The sequence below is a fragment of the Accipiter gentilis genome, chromosome 4 (genome assembly GCF_929443795.1).
Source record: "Accipiter gentilis chromosome 4, bAccGen1.1, whole genome shotgun sequence".
NCBI lineage: Eukaryota > Metazoa > Chordata > Aves > Accipitriformes > Accipitridae > Astur > Astur gentilis.
The window spans coordinates 44504289-44524003 of NC_064883.1; the positions used below are offsets into that span (position 1 = coordinate 44504289).

Below are 19715 nucleotides of genomic sequence, written 5' to 3' on the forward strand. Positions count from 1 at the left end.
AGCATTATAAAGCTGTATCTTTTTCGTTTCCTGTTTTCTGCTGATCTTCTCTTCAGTTGTATTCTATTTTGTGCTTTTCAAAGTTGTTCATTGATTGTAGGTCAAGAAGCTATACAAGAAGCCGAAGCAGAGGATGGTATAGTAGAGATCGGTCAAGAAGTCGAAGTAGTTCTTACCACAGTTACAAGAGTCGTAGGTAAGTTTTTCTCTATTTGGAGATAGAGTTGGGGTGTGTTGCGAAACCAGTAAATTAGGCACAGCAGTCCAATGCTTCAATCTCTGAGCGAGTTGGAAATATGCTTAGCTATGCATACTGCAGTCTGAAGTATCTACTTGAAATGTGCAAGTTCAAACAGCCAGATTTCAAATTTCCTGTTACTGAAAAATAATTTTGTTTAATGGTTTGTAGCATGGATGAGGGATTCTGAGTAAAACATGTTCCTTTCCTCTCGCTCCCCCTCTCCCCCTGCTCTCTTCAGCACTTGTTTCTGATTAACTTAAAAAATGTCTCTGTGTTTTTGTTTTTGTCAGTCGAACCTATAGTAGAAGTAGATCCAGAAGTAGTTCTTATGGTCATCACAGTCGATCCAGGTATGGGTAATAGTTTTATGTAAACTCTGCAATAAATGGACTACTTACAAAAATGTCTTAGTATAAGAATACCCCTTTATCTATGGTACTTAAAAATACAGTATCATGATAGCAACTTTAATCAAAGCAAAATCAACATAAGACACTTTTAAAAGCTGAAAATAACCAAATCATCCTGGCATTAGAGGTGATGATACAAGTAATAGTGAACATGTTTCCCTTTACCGTTAAAATAAAATTGACTTATAAATGGAATCACTTTGTTACTTGTTTTCAGAAGTATTAGCAAACAAGATTTTTACTGCATCTACAATTTGTAGAGAAAACACAAAACTTCTTAAATGTGTAATAAGATTTTTTCTAGACTAATAAATTTGAGATTTTTACTGTTGTTTTGAAGCTACTTTTTCTTGTGTTTAAACTTTTATAAAATGTAGAATTATTGTTTGCCACATCCTTCAAAAGTAGTTTCTGTATAGCTACTCATCTCTGAATATAAATGCCTTTAAAATACATTTAAAATAAATAGCATTTTAGACAAGAAATTTTAAATTTACAATTACTTTCTTTTCTCTTTAAAGTAGGTCATACACGTATGATAGTTACTATAGCAGAAGTCGAAGTAGAAGTAAAAGGAGTGACAGCTATCGAAGATCTAGAAGTTATGATAGGCGATCCAGGTATGTTTTTGCTAGCATGACTTTGTCACTGTATTTATGCAAAAGAATTTGCTAAATACATACCTACAATGTTGATGAAGGCTAATGGTTCCCCTCCTCCTCCAGCATAGAAAATACCTTGTTACCAAAAGTAATAATTAAAACCAATTAAAATTGGAGTAAGTGTGTGAGTGAGGAAATTGGAATTTCTGACATACTGAATTTGAGGATAGGGAAGAAACTACGATAAGAAAGATTTGAGAAGGTTTCCTTTGATTTTATATATGCATTCAAAATAAGCACATTTGGGGGGTTTTAATAATTTTAAATGTTTTAATACTTTTAAATAATTTTCTTAAAAACTACAATGAACTAGCTCTGAAGACTTAAATCAAGTGCCCTGTTACGAATTAAAAGCTACCTGGTATGCAAAGAATTCCATTTAATGGTAAATTCTTTCTAGTGAGACTGAAAAGTGGATTTTAAAATAAAAAATCTGGAAGAGAAAATAAAAATTGCAGTGTTACCCAGAATTAATTTTCAGCTTCCCAGAAGGTATTTTGAAAGAACATTTTACCTGCAGATCCAGTGTGCTTCTGATGAATTCAGGATAAATTTTCTTCTACTCAGTCCAGTGGAATTATATAGGCGTAAGCAAGCACATTTCACAAAGACCAGAAGTTGAACAGGAGAGAGAAAGAGAGATTTACATAGATAGTGAATATCAGTGATGATTTGTTTTGTACCTTTTAATATATCCCACACTGGTCAGTGGTAAACCAGGCAGATCTCTAAGACTGCTGTAAATTTTCATCCTCTGCTGTCCTCATACTCATTTTTTTCACAACTTTGTACCAACTCTTAATGGACTTTGCTCTCGCCCATTTCCCCATCTAGTTCTGACAGTAAGACAACTTTCATCTTGTTTTTGAGGGGAAATGAATGCAATTTAATGAAGAATGGAGAAATAGACTTGGTTTAGGATGTTGGGAAGCTTCAGGGAAACAATGTTGGATTAGGATATGCTCATCTTTCATTTAGAAAGCTTTCCTTAGAGGCACGAGGCTAGAAAATCTCCAGTGACAGTGTATTCTGTGTAATTCGAATGTGCCCTGTAGCTTGTCTGAAACCGTCTGGACTCTATCTTGATGTTTGGGCAGGTGCTGAGCTTAGAATTCTTCTGGATAAGCCAAAACATTTTAATTTACAACTTCCACTCTGCAGACCCTCATACAGTCCTGTTGTTGTGTGTGCCCTGGGCCTAATTCTTAAGACCCTTCTTCAAATGAAAAACTGCAGCATATGAAGCAAGGATTTGTGAAATTGTCTTAGTTGAGAAACACTTGCAATATAAAATCATGTTTGGTAGAATATACTTCTCAGTCAGCTATTAGCATTTACAAGATCAGTTATTTTGGATGATTTCTTAGCTGTATCAGAGAAAGCAAGAAACTCTGTAGTTACAAACACAGTTTGACTTAGGTTACACAGGGTTTTTCATCGTGTAACGTTACTGATTATTTTAATAGTGGGTGTACTTTAATGAATGCTTCAGTTATATGAAATATGATCCTGTGAAAGACTTCTTGTATGCTTTCTTCTTATCTCTTGCATGTCTGTCTTGACAACTTTTTTACGTGATGTAATTTTGAATTTGAAGCTCAAAATACAATTTGAGGCATTTTAATGTTTCCTTTGTAGATCTTATGGCTCTGACAGTGAAAGTGATCGCAGTTACTCTAAGAATCGAAGTCCCAGTGAAAGCAGCAGATATAGCTGAAAACTTTTCTTTGATGATGGAAACTGTATTTAATAATTTTTCCAGTGTTATGTTAAAAAACCTGTTTCTACAGTGTCACAAGTGAAGTTGAAGGGTGTTTACTGAGTTAGCTGAGACTTTACCATTTAACAGCGAACTCGACTGACTGACTACTTAACAGAGAGAAGTACTGAGCTCAACTCAACGGGTTTGCTTGGTTTGTGTTATGTCAAGTGCTACTTTTACAAAATAGAAAAAAAAAAAAGCAGTTTTATTTCTTTGAATTGGATTTTCCAAGCCATGAATGACACTTAGGTGAATTGGCTGCCACCGCTTTTCTGGGTGCAGCAATCAGTACTCTCTTAAGTATGTTTATAAACACCTTAGGGCTTTCTGCCTGTTATTATTAAATATATGCTATCAACTGTAAAACTGTGAAGAAAACTTCTTACAAAGGCTGCCATTTCTAGTTTATTAAAATGCTTTTTTTGATACTGGAAGATGGGTTCCATGCTGTCTTGTTTGTCGATTATTGCATTATATACAGTGTATACACAACAGCTAGCTGATGAAAACAAAGACTGCCACTCTGTCTTAATCCTTACTGAGCTGTGATATTACAGAAGTCTGCTGAAAAGGGTGAGATTATACACAGTGGGAATTGTCAAACTGACAAGCAGTGAGCAAAAGTGTGATGAATGAGTTTTGATCTTAATATCTAACTTGTCTAAACTTTTATGTTTAAAAGTGACTTTTGTGATAAATATCAATGTTCTTAAGAGTCTAAGGAAAGTATTTCTAAACACTTTTTGAATTAAATTTCAATTCATATTACAGTGCTTGGCATACTTCAACGCATTTTAAAGTTGAATGTTGTAAACCATTGAGTATATCATGAGTTTCTTCAAAATGCTTTTTTAAAAACATACATGATAATAACTTTTTGAGAAAACAAACCATAATGGTTCCTTTATAACATGTCTGTAGATGTCTCCCATTTGCCACAGGGAATATCGGATATTGATATTGCAGATATGGAACTATATATTGTTAAAGTGATACGACTACAAAAATACTGGTATGCCTGATAAAAAACCGTGGATAATACTTCCAAAGTAAAGTTTAATACCAAAAATGATTCCATGTTCCAGGTAAATGGTTTGCAAAAACCCCATAGATTTAAGCAGAAAAGCGTTGAGTAATTTTTGCAATAATCTAATTGAGTTGATTTTAAAAAATTTGTAAAGTTTTTCAGTGTTTAGAACGTTGTGTACTAAGAAACAGTTTTTTAATGGCATAATGTAATCTGAAAAGTGGGGTCTGTAGTGAAAACACAGACTAACCTAGCTTTATTAGAGCTAATGAGTACTGTTGTATTATAATAGTTTTCATTACTGACTTTCTGTAATATCTTGAGACGCTTTCATTGACTCAAATGTTTTCAAATATTGAAAATGATTTTTTTAAATCTCATCAGGACACAACAGCTTTGAAAATTAAAAGTGGTAATTTCCTGCTTAGACGTCAATTCGTACTGTCTCTTTGATTGAATTAAGCTATCCAAAATTAGCTTTTGGTACACTTCTGAAACATGAAAAGAAAGTTCAAAGTGAAGTTTGAAGACTGTAATGATGCCCTCCATTTCTCTCCATGAACAGCTGAATAAGACATTTGTACGCAGGTTCTTAAAACTGAATTTGTCATATAGGTCTTTCACTTTGTAGAAGAACCCAAAATTCTGGACTTAGACCCTTCCTACTCTTGTAGTTCAGTGAAAAAGGTGTGCACGTAATCCTTTTGAATCAATATTTTGTAAGCTTCTTATGCTTTTTAACATGAAGTACATTTATTATTCAAGTCGGTATACATTTACAGACACGTTTCTAGCAGTAGCAGCCATTTCAGAGTCCTGAACAAATATTTCATTGCTAACTCAAGATAATGTTGGTTGCAGTTTCATAGTTTTAAATACATATGTAACTTGTTTTTTTTCCTTACTGAGAAAATAGAACTAGTGGGCTAGCGGTATAACAAAATACACAAATGTAAACATTGCCATTCAATACTTATTAGAGAAAAAAGCACTCAAGAATCAGACTTCGTCCTGTTTCAGATCTGAGTTGACTTCTTATTTTTAAGGCCAGGAGAAGGTAATAGAAATACGGTCAGTCAATTAATGGTAGTTGTCCAAAATTACTGCAGTGTCACTAATGTCTATTTCATATCTTGAATTGAAGCTTTATAAAGAAATTCCATCAGGTGGATGGTTGGGGAGGAGTGTGAGGGAAGCGGGCAGGGAGTATTTTTTACTTGGTGAGGTCTGTTAAATTGTGCTGCAGATAGAAAATGTACCCCTGAGCTGGTTTTCTAATGTCAGTCTATGTTTTTGCAATTTTGTTATTCAAAAGTAGTTGCTGTTTGTAAAATAAACTTTTGTACATATCTGCAAGTGCTGTTTTCTCTACATCTGGAACAATCCGTTGCTGCTTGAGGGAAACAGGCAGGAAAATTAAAAATACACTTCAATTTCTGTATCCGCTTTTGTCCCTTGTAAGGCTGCGTACAAGTTGCCTTTCCATCTCCTGACCTACATAGAGAATGATTCCTCAGCAAGACTCTGTGCTGGGTTTACATAATAGTCGTCATCGGAACAAATATTTTGAAATTTCCAAGTGATTTGAGGTCTCACCATTTCCTGAAGCTACGTAAAAGGTTCCTATCCTTTGTGAAAAGCTACACTTAACAGATCTACGCGGAAATCTCTAAATGTGCTGAGTTTAACTACTTTGCTAAATATTCTTTCCCAAATACACATTCCCACATCATTTCCGTAGCATATTGGAAATGTGGTATTAGTTCGGGTCAGCAGATGTAGTGGCTCAGCAGACTAATCCATTAGTCTTTCAGACCTTCTGTTCCAGAAAAACTGGATTTCATCGGAAAATACTGGCTTTGTCCTAATGGAAGGGCTAATTGCCTTGGTCTAAGGTAAAAAGGACAAGCGGAAGTGTTTCCTTCTTCGATTTAGTCTTTAGCAAGATGCAGTTAAGCTGGCATTTCCCAAACTTTGGAGCGCTGCCTTTGAGGAGGGGCAAGATATCCTAGGCAGGAAAAGTAGGACCTCCAGGCGATAGGAGCTATATAGTGATGAAAGGTGTAAAAAAAAACAGTAAGTTAAGATAGGGGAAGGGTGAACAGCTACATCAAAGGCGGCAAACAAAAACAATAACGTAAGAGACGTTAAGACAACCTCCGTGTCGCACTGTAGTGTGCGACAGTCTCCGTCTTCCTTGTTCAAACAACCTTTCTTTTAAAGGCGTAATGTTGCTTTTTGTGCTTGAAAAGCCCTATTCTGCGCAGAAGTTCAACATCAGGATCGCGGGGCTGCTCTCAGGTGCTGCGGACCTGCTGCCGTAGAGGTCAAGCCGTCACCTTGAGCCGGCTCCGGCAGCAAGCCCGAGTTGCAGGGAGGAGGCTGGAGGCAGGGCTGGAGCAGGCAGCGTTAAAAATAGAGTGGCTGGCACCCGGTTATGTATTACTCATTAGTGACATTTTTCTATTAAAATAAGTCTTAAATCCTGCAAGGTAGTAAAATTATTGCCCAAGTATAAGTGGTTTCATCAAAAAAAAAAACCCCAAACCACGCTAGGGGGTTGTTCTAAATAAGGTTAGGTCTGTAAGTCTCTGGTTGTTTTGGCAATAGATTCTCCACTACGCAGTACACAGAATATTGTGGTGTGGCTCCGTAAGAGCAAGCGGTCTGTCTCCGGTTGCAGGTGAGCGACTTAACTTGTCTGGAATAAGACAATATTAAATGAACCGTCTGGCTATCAAACAACTAGTTCTTATAACGCACGTATTTACTAAGTGACAGCATAAATGCCCTTTTCCTACGATATCGATACGCAGAGAGATTTCCTTCCTACTGTATCACTTTTAAACAAGGGCTATTTGTGTCCTTGCACTCGAGGGTAAGAAGCATTTAAAGTGCTCTTTCAGAAGATCACCGAGTATCTGACAGTGTATTAAATTTCTGTTGATGGCTTTGTGTGGTTCGTGATGATCATGCTTACAGGTTGGAGCAGAACACAGTATTTAGATGACCTTGAGCTGCACTCTGGAATCCGTCTGGTGTAATTTCCAAACTGAACGCTGCCTGGGATTTTAAATTGTGAGAAGATAAAGCTTTGCGTGCTCCGCTCCTACTTAACAGCCATATAAATATATATTTTTTTAATATGCTTGTAAACAGTAATGATTTTCCACCTGGTTTTAAAATGCTTTAGCTGCTTAACTGTGGTAAAATATAAAATGCATAAACAATTAAAGGGACCCAGTCTTGAATGATGTCTATGTAATCCCTCTGAAGTAGATAGGATTGCATGTGTGAAATCAGACGGTCTGTGGCAGTTTGGGGGTTATTTTTAATGAAGGCAGTATTTCAAACTCACAGGGGCTGCCCAGAGAGGGGGTGGGCGTTAATTTGGTATCGATATTTCTGCTGGGATGTGTATCTGTCCTTGAAAGAGCGTGGTGCAGCCCAAGAAAACCGATGTCCATACCCAAAGGATGGTCTAAACGCAGCTTGTGAACACTTGCAGCTCCCACCCTGCCATTACATCCTAGGCCTGCCCTTAGGCTGCAAAATTCCTTCAGGAATTCCTTAATTCAGCCGGGAAGGGGCTGTCCTTCCTCTTGGGCTTTCTTTTTTCTTCCAGCCACCCAGCATCTGCGTAACTTCTCCCTGATGCATTTTGGAAAACGAGCCATAAAAAAACATGAGGAGGATTGGGAACATCCTCGGGAATGGGAGAGTGTGAGGGGGTGATGGCTGTGTTTCCAAGGAGGAGCACCCAACTCTTTTGGGAATGTACCGGTGAGATGAATCAGTTGACGGAGGCTCTTGGGTCTTCAGGTGCCAGTCGAAGAAGTAGGTTTAAGGAAAAATGAAAAAGCAAACTGTATTGGGTTTGTGTGGCAAGGTTTTGGTACTGGGGGAGGTACAGGGGTGGCTTCTGTGAGAAGCTGCTGGAAGCTTCCCCCATGTCCCACAGAGCCGATGCCAGCCGGCTCCAGGACGGACCCACGGCTGGCCAAGGCTGAGCCCAACGGTGATGGTGGTAGTGCCTCTGGGAGAACAGATTTAAGAGGGGGAAAAAAGTTGCTGTGGGACAGAAACTGCAGCCGGAGAGAGGAGTGAGAAGATGTGAGAGCCCCAGCCCCGCAGCCCCCGAGGTCAGCGCAGGAGGAGGGCAGGAGATGCTCCAGGCGCCGGAGCAGAGATTCCCCTGCAGCCCGTGATGAAGACCATGGTGAGGCAGGCTGTCCCCCTGCAGCCCAGGGAGCTCCACGGAGGAGCAGATCTCCACCTGCAGCCCGGGGAGGACCCCACGCCAGAGGAGGTGGGTGCCTGAAGGAGGCTGTGACCCCGCGGGGGACCCACGCTGGAGCAGGCTGTGCCTGAAGGACTGCAGCCCTGGGGAGGGACCCAACGCTGGAGCAGTTTGTTGAAGAACTGCAGCCTGTGGGAAGGACCCACGTTGGAGAAGTTGGTGGAGGACTGTCTCCCGTGGGAGGGACCCCACGGTGGAGCAGGGGAGGAGTGAGGAGTCCTGCCCCGAGGAGGAAGGAGCGGCAGCAACAACGTGTGATGAACTTGACCACAACCCCCATTCCCCGTCCCCCTGCATCGCTGGTGAGGAGGAGGGAGAGAATTCGGGAGTGGAGTTGTGCCCGGGAAGAAGGGAGGGGGTAGGGGGGAAGGTGTTTTAAGATTTGGTTTTATTTCTGGTTACCTTACTCTGGCTTGTTTAGTAATAAATTAAACTAATTTCTCCATGTCGAGTCTGTTTTGCCCATGATGTTAATTGGTGAGTGATCTCTCCCTGTCCTTATCTCACCCCAGGAGCCTTTCGTTCTATTTTCTCTCCCCTGTCCAGCCGAGGAGGGCAGTGACGGAGCGGCTTTGGTGGGCACAGGGTCACCAGCCAGGGTCAACCCTCCACACAAGCCCATTCTATTGAGAGGGCTAGATATTTGACATAAAGTTGTTTGGTGGTGGTTGGTTTTTTAAAATCAGTGTAGCTACGTCTATTTTATCTGTCCACATTCACCATCACAGAACTTGAAGGGAAAGGGAGGTGAGTGCTTCCAGGGCAGACCTCCACCCCCAGTGCCCCCTGCCCACTTGACGTGGCCAAACCAAATGCCGCTTGTTTCAGATTAAAGCAGTTGACTGCTTGACGTGCCTTGCTATCAGAAAAGACGTTCAAGTTGAGGGGCAGCCTCCAAGACGGAGGGCTGTTGTTTTGGGTAGTCTGCGGGCTCTGGCAGAGCCAGCTGCAAAGCTTTCCTAGTATAAAAGAGCTGAGGTCCTAGAATAAAATAGCGTATGAGTGCTTATAACCAAGTTGCAGGTGTATAAAGAAAAGAAAAAGCAAGAGGACAAATTAACAATCCTTTCTCGATAAACTTAGCAGGCTTTTTGCAACGGCTGCGTGTGAACCACTGTGTTTAATAATGGCCCTATAAAGCTTGGGGGATTTTGGGGTTGTAATCCCTTCATGCTGCTGAGGTCTGCAGCATCTTCTAGTGATGCTTTTCCTCTTTTACAGAAGTAACACTGGGGCTGGGGACGTAATTTTTTTTTTTTTTTTTCTGCCATAACGTGCAGTTTGATAATTTCATTGAGCATCCTTAGCTCCTATTTTTGAGAGAAATCGCGATCAATGGTTCCCTGATCACTTTATTTCACTTATTTTCAATGTCTTCGCTGTAGGGACCAGTCAGTCCTTATTGTGTCCCATGACTAAGGCCGCCCAGGGTTCCTCCACGTTACCTGCTAACGTCACCCGTAGTCACTGGCACAGAGCAGCAGCTGCTTTGCAAACGACATCGCTATTTGGCATCGAGGCTTCAATGTAATTTTGGGGAACATGCTAGATATCTCATGTTCCACTGACTTTGCTAGGACCTACATGGTGATTCAAGTCCGGCTGAATAGCAACAGCCTTCAGCCCACGAGTTCTTGACCTTGGACCTTACCTCTCCCTTCTTCCAAGATTAAATCCTTCCCTTGTGACAAACAGGTTTTTATTTTGAGGAGTCCAAAAACCAAGAGGGAGGCAGGATATCAAGTACTTGATGTTCTCATCCGTGGAAAGATGGGCCGGAGAGTAGAGCGTTACCTAAGACTTTGAGATGGACGTTGGTTTCTCTCTACCACCACAGCCTTTTTGTGTCATCTGGGACAATTCTCTGCTCTCGAGAGCTCACAAGAGTGCTGCGAAGATGTGATTCCCTACTGAGCTCGGCAGGATTGCTTACTAGAGAAATGAGAGCTGTCTAAGGATAATTTGGCCAACAGTGGCGAATCTGGGAATATGAGCAAATAACATATAAAACACAGGCTGCCTAGTTGTGCCTCTGCTACTTGGTGTGATTTTAGATTTCCTGAGTGTAGCAATACACCTCTCTTCTTTTTTTTCCATTAAACTAGGGGAAGAAAGCAAGCTAAAAAATAATTTTTTTATCAGAACAGCTCTACGTACCAAAAGACATGTACTGATGGAGAAATTCAGCTTTAGCAGTGGTTTTCCTATGGACTTCCTGTAGGAAACTGCACAGATTCCACGATCATCTTTCATTTCTATGAGACAGCTTCAAACCAATCCCTTTCAGAAAAAGTTTGTGCCAGAGAACGTAGCAAAAAGGGACCTTTTCAGCTATGCACCGTTTCCTCCTTCCCAAAGGCAGGATCAACTCTAACTGCATAAATCGCAGTAGTTCTTATCCAACCTGTCTATAAAAAACTGCCAGCGCTGAGATTCAGCTGTTGAAGTGCCAAAACCAAAATTGCCTGAACTGTTCACACTATTAAAAAGAAAAAAAATCTATTTTCTGATGTCTACACTAAAGCTCCTTTGCTGCCACTTAAGCCCATCACTACTTCTTAGTTAGAGAGGAACAGAATGACCTTTTTGCCTCTACTGAAATATTTGAGTAGAAGGAAAAAGGCCACCTTAAGTATTTGTAAAAGAGTTGGTCTAGCTTTTGACCGAATCTGGTCTTCTCTGGGCTAAATAACTCCAAGTCCTTTGGTTTTTTGGGGGTTTGGAGGTTTGCTTGGGGTCCTTTGTGGGGGTTTTTTTCCAACTTCTTCGATCTGACTATCTCCCAGACTCCGCCACCGGCCCGTAACCTCCCCAAATCCCCATACCCAAGCGGGCAGCGTTCTCCAGCCGAGGCTTCGCGGTGCCTCGCGGATCTAAATCATCACTCCACGTGTCCTGCAGGTGACGGTTCCGTGTCCCTGCCTGTCCGTTTGCTGCTTTTCCAAGAGCGTGAGGAAAACTGCTCACGTCCAGGCAGGGATGCGCTGCCGCCTCTGCCTTCCCCTGCCCCGCTCCCTGCCCGTGCTGTGCTCTGCAGCTCAGCTATTCTTACACAAACAGCAAGTTTTCCCTTTGTTTCTACTAAATTGCAGCCTATTTTTTTTTTTTTTTCCCAGGCTATTTCTCTAATGCGTCAAGATTGTTTTGAAGTTCCAGCCCATCCTCCAAAGTACTTGAAGTCCCTCCCGGCTTGGTATCATTTGCAGCTGTAAGAAGCAAATTTTCTATTCATGCAAGTAATTATTAAAAAAATATTTTGAGCAGTACCAGGCCTGGGACAGATCCCCAGGGACTCCCAGGCTGTGTATCTCTTCGGTTTCCCGGCGGATCATAAATAACTCCTCCGAGCAACATTCCCTCCTTCCAGCAGTGCTTTCCTCTGGCTTCGTGTCATCCCTCCCTGCCATCTTCCCTCTTCCAGCCACGCCAGCGCAGCCGTGCTGGGGATGCAGGGATGTGAGCAGGGGCTGGCGTCTTAATTTAATTAGAACTTCGAACTTCAGCTTGTCTGACTTGAGCTTCTGCATGTCGGGTCTTATAAAACCTTGGCTGAAGGTGCCTGTTGCTTGTTTTCCATGGTCACCCTCAGAGACCGTGTTTCTAATCCTCCCTGTAACTTTAGCTTTGAAAAACTGAGTGACAGTGCGCGCTCTCTGAGCTTTTTCATCCTATGACATCTTTTCCAGGCCTCCACTCACCCCTGCGACCTTCTCTGCTGAATATCTTTCTGCATCCTCCGTGAATCGAGAATTCCAGCGCAGATACTGGCATTTAATATTTTTCTTTAGCACTAATATAAATCAGATTATTTCTATGTGATCTTCACCCTGGAAGTTTTTTTGTTTGGGGCATTGTTTTCGATGGCTTAGGCAAGGGAGGAAAATTCACTGGTTTTTCTATCTATGAGTATTTACTGAATAAGATCGTTTCTTGTCTTTCACATTACCAATTTATACCCCTATCTTGATGGAAAGGTTCCCCGTGGATTCCAGGAACCTAAAAGCCAGAGGGGAGGAGAGGGGCTTTGAAATTATCGCAGTTCACACGTATCTGCTTTGCAACTCCCCCAAGTACCAGCATTTCCCCAGCAGTCTTAAAAATCGCTCCCTACCTGAGATTATCTAAGGAAAAAAGCAAGAATCTGGTTTGTTCTAAGAAAATAGGTGAAAGGCAGGACCGATGTGGTGGGTTGGAAAGGTAGGACATCACTTTGATGTGCTGCATCCCTGAACAGAAACTCTTATTTGGGGCAAAGTTTCCCCTACTCCCTGAAGACTCTCTTGAATATGAATGCCTCTCCAGGTATTTCCTGTAATTCTTGATAATTATTTCAATCAAGATATCAATTTATAACTTCCTGACTAATGAAATGCTGTTTCTTACCGCCTTATCCTTTGATATGTAAAGATGCCTTTGAACTGTGAGCCCCGTGCTGGGAAGACCCATGCAGCTTTCACACCTGGCTCATCAACAAGCAAACCCATCGCCGCGCTGCGAACGTGACTTGTGGGTGACACCGAAGCATTTCGGAGCTCTCGCAGAAATTCGGTCCTTCAGTTTGCACGAGACAGTGCAGGAACCACTTAACGTACGTCTTAGCTGTGGATTGGATAAGGACTGAAGCTTATCGCTCCTTCTTGATGAAGTCTAGAGGTGATGAGTAGTAATCCAAGTGCATCTCGCTGGATTTAGGAGAGTCCGGTCCAGCAAACTGCCCCATTTTTTGGCAAGTTTATCCAGCCTAATAGTCTTTTCCAGCAGCGACAGGAGATAATATTTCAGTTGAAGGCACAAGGCAAAATATCTTCAGTTCATTCCCCTCTGCTCTCCCAGCATCAGCAATCATTGCGTCATGGACGTTGGTGGGTACCAGCCTGCCCATTCCCTCTAGTGTCTGTTGGCAGAACTATTGCCCGTGAATTTCTTCAGCCCTTCTTTGACCCTGTTAATGTATTTGGCTCTTGTGGCAACCTGCTGGCTAAATGAGGACTTCGGTTTTTGTTTTAAACTGATGTGCTACTCATACGAGTAATAGTTTTGCGTTCACTGTATTCGTTGCCTCACGATTTGCTGCACCTTGCACGTAAGCTCCCACCAGCCTTCCCTTCTCCAGGGTGAAGGGTCCTGAGCTCGTCATCTCGCCTCATAAAGCAGCTGCCCCATCCCATTAGTCATTTTAGTTGTTTTTCTTTCTACTTCTCCAACACCGTCGTGCTTCTCTTGGAGATCACAACTACACGCAGTAGTGGAAACGTGGATGCATCTGGGCTTTCCGCGGCAGCAAAGTGATTCCCTGCGCGTTGGACGTGCTCAGGGAAGGCAGAGAAATAACAACTTCTTGGCTTTTTTTGGCTGCCACCTTGAACACACCTCAGCTGCACATCGGGCCAGCGATTTTAGAGGGCTGCTGGTGGCAATCCAAGATCTCGGCTCTGGCTGCCGGTTCCAACCTCAGCATAGCCCAAGAGTGGTTTAAACCTTTTTTCTCCAGTTGCTTTACTTTATGTATTCCTATACCAAAGCTCATTTGGAACTTTCTTGCTCTGCTTTTTCTTTTTTTTTTTTTTTGAGAGCCTTTTGGAGTTTCTTGCCATCGGTGTGGCACTTGATGACCTTGGAAGAGCTCACCTGCAAACGTGGAGCTGTAGGTCTGCTCTTCCTCCCCCAGATTGCTGCTGATGAGGATGTTGAAAAACCCTGGACTCGGTCTCTGGTGAACCACGCCAGGGACTCTTTTCAATCCTGAAAAGTGACCATTAAAGCCCTACCTTTTGCTTCTTGTCTTTTAAGAAGCTTTCAAGCAACAAAAGGACCTTTTCTCCAGTGGCAACTTTAATGGTCTTGTCAAGGGCCTTTAAAAAAAAATATTATAAAACCCTGTCATTTTCCCACCTAGAACATAGCATCCACATGTTTTTTCATTAAAAAGGTTAAATTTTTCTAAATCTACTTTTGTCCAGCGCTCTGAACGTAACAGGAGTTAAATTGTTCATGAAGGAAAGCAGTAGCCAATAATGGCTGGAGAATGGCCTGGTGGGAGAATAAAAATATTTCTTTCCCCAAAATGTTGAAACTGCCAAGTGAAGTTGTTAATAGAGATTGTTTCTCCAACACAACAGCAGCGAGGACGACTTGGCTTGAGTTGCTTGGCTTGGCTTGCTCGATGCATCCAGTGCACAGGCCTCGATCTTAAAACCTGCAGTTAAGTAACACTCGAAATAAGCCCTTTTTCCCCCAAAACGAAGACCCTGCAATGCACTGCTCCTCTGCTGTAACTCATCCCAGGGACAAGCAGGACCAGCTCAAAAAGCAGGGTAATGTCAACTGCATCGTGCTTTCCTCTCTTATAACGCATTTAGGTGACCCACCTGGAAGAAATACCCCAAGGCACCAGTTCTGGTGCTGTGTTTTTGCAGCACCGATTCTAACGAGTCCCACTGCTAATGAGTTGATGTCTGTCAACATCGACACCGTGCAAAGGATGCGGACGCTAAAGCCAGGCAGCGGGAAGAGACTCACCTCGCTATGGGTTTTGGTACCCAATGAGTGTTTCGTGATGTTCAGCAGCAGGGCAGATGATACAGGTTAAGGCTCTTCTTTGGTCCACGTCCTTGGATTAAGCGCTGAGAGAGCAGAGAGGAAATAAAAAGATGAGAAACCGGCTGCTTTGAGCAAGACATTGAACCATGTGAGCTCTGGAGACCCCTTCCAACATAAATCCGCGATCCTAGGATTTCTTTGCTAGGGGTAAAATAAGCTAAATATTTGGCAGGGAATCTGGAAGGGGGGGGGGGGGGGGGGAGGGGAGGGTGTCTCCGCCTTCCTCCTCCAAGCAATTTTTCTTTAATACTTGGATCTTCTCATCACTGTGCTATAATTCAAGGGTTGTAAGTAAACTTCCTAATATTGGCATTCCCACGTATAAAATCAAACCTGATTATTACAAAATTGGTAGAAGGCAGGACCTGGAATCCAATATGAGCTCCTCTGAGAATTAAAACCTGGCTGCTGCTGGATCCAGCAGATACCTGTGGGTGGCCAAATTACTAGGCGCATGAAAAATACAGAAAATATAAATTCAGGAGCTTCACTGGACATTCTGATGGATCAGGGTCTTATTTGCAACGTGGATTCCCCTCCTTGCCTCTGCCAGCCAAAGAGAAAAAGCTATTCCCGGTGGAGTTGTGATCCCTCAAAAGGAAAACACCGTCTGACTGGGGATAAGGTGTATTTTGCAGTTCTGGGAGGTGGTGACTCCCTCGCGAGCAGCGAGATGCCGGGCCAGCCCGGGCTGTGATTTGCAGCGGCGGATGGATGGTCTTGGCAGGCGCCGTCATGTTTAAGAGTAGAGTAACGACATCTTCCCCGGCTTGGATCGCAGCCCTTCCACCGCACCGGGGAGGATAAACATCGGCACAGCCGCCGCTCGCCTGCCGGCAGCTGCCTGCGGGAAGGAGACGGTCCTCCGCATGAAGGTCTGCCTGCTCGGGGGGGCTTCACCCCTGTCCTCAGGTGACCTTTCTGAATCCGCTCGCCACACCGTGATGCGAGGGTGTCACCTAAAACCAGCCAGCCCTGCCTGAAGAATTGCTTTTCTTTGTCTTTTTGTTTTTTTTTTTTTAAATTTATTATGTTTACCCAGTTTGGAGGCAGAAGTGAGAAATCAAAAAGGGGGGGGGGGGAAAAGAAAAAAAAAAAATTGAAGAAAAAAGAATTGGGGTCAACACGAAGCAGCAATATTTTAGTCGTCCTTTGAGAGCTTGTCTATACTCACGCTGTGGGTGTTCTCGTTGCAAACGCTAAGCGGGAGACGTTTTCCCTTAGTAGGGCAGGCTCCCGCGCCATGGCCCTCCTCGCCTGGCCATAAAAGGCCAGCATTTTCTGCAGGACCCCCGGGTCCTCCGAAAGCTGGCGGGTTTTTGGGAAGGGGCCTGCCCCGTTGCATCACGACGCTGCTTGCTTTGGACCACGCAACCCTCGTGCTGATGCTGCTTTGGCTCATTCTTTTCTTGTGCCTTTTGTTTTGTCTCTCTCCTCCTCCTCCTCTCAGGAGGTTGGAGGGAGAGAGGCCAGAGAGCCTCCAGGAATGTTCTCGCTTTCCCTATTTTTTTATTTTTTTTCTTTCTCTCCCTTGGCCTGATTTGATCCCTTCTTTTCCATGATCCGTACGCCTGCTCAGAAAACCAGCTGCTGAATGGATACCAGTTGCCAAGGTCACGATAGAACCCCAAAAGTTCGACCGTGTCCCCAGCCTCCATCCGATTTCCCATGGGTGAGGCCGTGGCAATCTGGACGGCTCTTCCACCTCCTGCTTTACCCAAGCATGGGAATGCCCTGACATGCTGGAGCCTCAACGCCGGCTCGGGAAGGGTGGACACCAAGGAAACGCATCTCACCATCTCCTGGAGCATCTACCCGTGGGACTTGCAGGCTACAGAAGATGCTCAGCAAAGCACAGTTGTTGCCCGAAAGCAGGGAATCCAGCGCGGGCAGGCAGAGCCAGTGAGAGGACACGGTACCACCTCGGAGATACCCTTCCAGGTCCGCTTGGTTCTTTATAGAATCATTTAGGTTGGAAAAGATCCTTCAGATCACCATTAACCCAACCAAGCCTACCATTAAACCATGTCCCTAAGCGCCACATCTACACATCTTGAAATACTTCCCGGCTCTTGCGTGGGTCCTCCCAAACTCAAAGCTGTCTCAGCTATTACAGGGTGTCAGCTTTCTTCTTGTCCCTGCTGATGCTTCTCTTGGAGAAGACTGAAGCTATGGAAATGCAAATTGGAATATCAGGGATTAGTTATACCAAGGAAATATGAACCTCTCCTGGTTTCCCTAAATGTTTTCCAGTCCCCGTATTGTTGTGGTGGCTGGTCCTTCATTTTAAGACCTCTTATGACCTTGTGGAGTCACTGGGTTGCTTTCTCATGGCCCAGCGAGAGAAAAGAAGAGGGAAAGCTCCAGGAGATGTCCCTTTCATGGGCACCACACTATTGGAAAGAGACGGAGAGGAGACCTAACACTTCTCCCACGTCACCAGGGCCTCCCTCCATGTGCCCCTCATTTACCAGTTTCTCCAGGGCTTCCTCTTGCTGGAGAAGAGAACCTGCTCCCTAACAGCAACTGAACCGGCCCCTGGACCCCCCAAATCCCTCTGTGGTGAGCCGGACCCCCATTACCCTTTCGTTGGTCATTCTCCCCAGTGACGCGTCTGTGCAAGATATGGTGGAGCCATCTCCCAGGAAGACTCCAGACCTCCCAGATCTTTCCATGAAGGCACCGAGAGCTCGGAGTTATCCCCTTTCAGAAATCCCAGCAGTTGAAGAAAAAAAGCTCCCGCAAGAGATCAGTTGGCCGTTTGTCCCGTTAACCTTAAATTAGGTGGAAGGGTCTTACGTCTCACCTAGCTTGGCCCTTGCCCGGTGGGATGAGGAGCAGAAGAAGAGGTGACCTGAGTGGGTTAGGACAGCCCCCGCGCTGCATCGCTCACGCACAAGCCCACCTTGTCTGTCCCACACAGCAAAGCCACCGAACCGGGTCGGGTGGGATCCCACCAAACTGGGTAGGGTGGGATTTGCTGGGAGCTTTGGGAAGTTATTTCAGCAAATTCCACGTGAGCCAGTGGGTAGTTGTGGCCAACGAAACCACGTGTGTTGCGTCTCCTAGGGACGTCACTCTTGTCAAATAAAGTGTTTCACCCAAATGTGCCACTGGTTTTGTCCCTTCCAGGACATTTCCCCTTGCGTTGGTGGCAACGACCACTGTGGGAACAGCTTCTCCATCAGGAAGGAAAAACCGCGGCTGGCAAAGACCGGGTCTCCACGTGAGAGGTGGGCTCAGCATCCCCCAAAAAGCAAGGACATCATAGTGAGCCCACCAGAGTGACATCGGGGCTTTGCCCATCCCTGCGTGTCCCTGCAGACCTTCGAGGGCTCCAAGCTCTGGAGCTCCCTGGTCTTCTCTGCCACATCCAGGAAGGTGCTGCAGGGATTTGGGCTCCGGAGCAGAGCTTCAATCCCTGGCTCCCACCTCCAGCCTCATCTCACCCTCACCCCGACGCTGGCTGCGTGTTGGCCGGGTGTTTTCCAGGCGCTTATGTAGCTTTTGGAAAAGTTTCCAGGGTAGAAGACATGCTGGACGGGCCAAACCCTCATCTCACAAAAAGCTTTCTGATAGGGGAGAGGTGCTGGTGGCGTCGGCCAGGATTTTTTCCTATAGAGCGGAGCAGGGCTGAGAGCAAGAAAAGGCATTAAAAAAAAAAAATTAAAAAAAAATTAAAAAAAATTAAATAAACCCAGCGCAGGCAGGACGTGGCTACGGCGACATTATGCAAAGAGCCGTACACATCTGGAAGAAGTTACTGCGCACGGCAACCGAAGCAGAGTCTAAACAAGTGCAAGACGTTACCACATTTATGTCTGCAAAAGGGAGTGGTTCGGAAAAGGAAAAAGAGCCGGGAAGGTGGGATGAAGATGGAGCCATCCGGGGGCTCCGGGGACACCCCCAGCCCCGCTGTCGCGTGGCCGATGCCCTTCGGAGCCGTTGGGTTTCTCTGCTTTTAGGGGAGTGGAAAGGAATTGGTTCACCCTTGGTGTTTTGGGAGGCATCTGCCGTGGGTAGGGGGGGGGCAGAAGTGGGTCTCGGAGGTGGTCGCCATCCCCATGAGCCTCAGTTGGGCACCTCGTGGGTCTTCTCCTGCCGTGGCGGAGCCCAGCACCGACGGGCAGAGCCCGTCCCAGTGTCGGAGGTGTGGGAGCACCGTGGGACCCTCCCTGGCCACCCTGGGGCTGCTCCGGTTTTGCCCCTTTGATCCCCAGCAGGAGGATTTGGGGGGGACCCGGCTCCCGGCTGAGGTTGGGGGGCTATTGGGATGCTAAACTCCCCCCCCCCCCCACTCGGTATCGCGGAGATCCAAGCAGAGCTGGGCGCAAAATAATGAAGCCCTGATTTATTTTGGGGGGGGGGGGGGGGGGGGGGTTGGGGGCTGGCTGTGCCCCACACTTCACGTCCTGGGACCTGGGGGGGGGGATTTGGGGGGAGTCCCAGCACGGCCACCCACCAGACCCCCCTCCTAAAACCAAATGTGCCTTAACACCCCCCCCCCCAATCTCCCTCTGCTCGTGGGGGACCCCCATTTCCTCCCCACAGCAGGACAGCGCTCCAAAAATCCCCTTTTTTTTCCCCCTAAAACCAACCTCTCCCCCTCCCCGACTCCCCAAACTGGGTTTTTATACCCCAAAGAACCTTATTTTTTTTTTTTTTTTTATGGTGGGGAAGCAGGGAGGGGCGCTCCGTGTGCCTCAGTTTCCC

At 44.8% G+C, this 19715-nt stretch overlaps 1 protein-coding gene across 7 annotated transcripts in view; it reads left to right on the forward strand.

Moving 5' to 3' along the window:
* Positions 1–5451, forward strand: part of NKTR (natural killer cell triggering receptor) — a 45376-nt gene extending 39925 nt beyond the window's left edge. For 5 of the 7 annotated variants that reach the window (XM_049799143.1, XM_049799144.1, XM_049799147.1 and 2 more), the window contains 4 exons: positions 101–196; positions 532–591; positions 1173–1271; positions 2952–5451. In XM_049799143.1, coding sequence (XP_049655100.1) covers positions 101–196; positions 532–591; positions 1173–1271; positions 2952–3030 — 334 coding nt within the window. In that variant the 3' untranslated portion in view covers positions 3031–5451. The remainder of the gene's footprint in view (positions 1–100; positions 197–531; positions 592–1172; positions 1272–2951) is intronic. The other 2 variants (XM_049799145.1, XM_049799146.1) reach the window with 1 other exon arrangement.
* The last annotated feature ends 14264 nt before the right edge of the window (positions 5452–19715 follow it).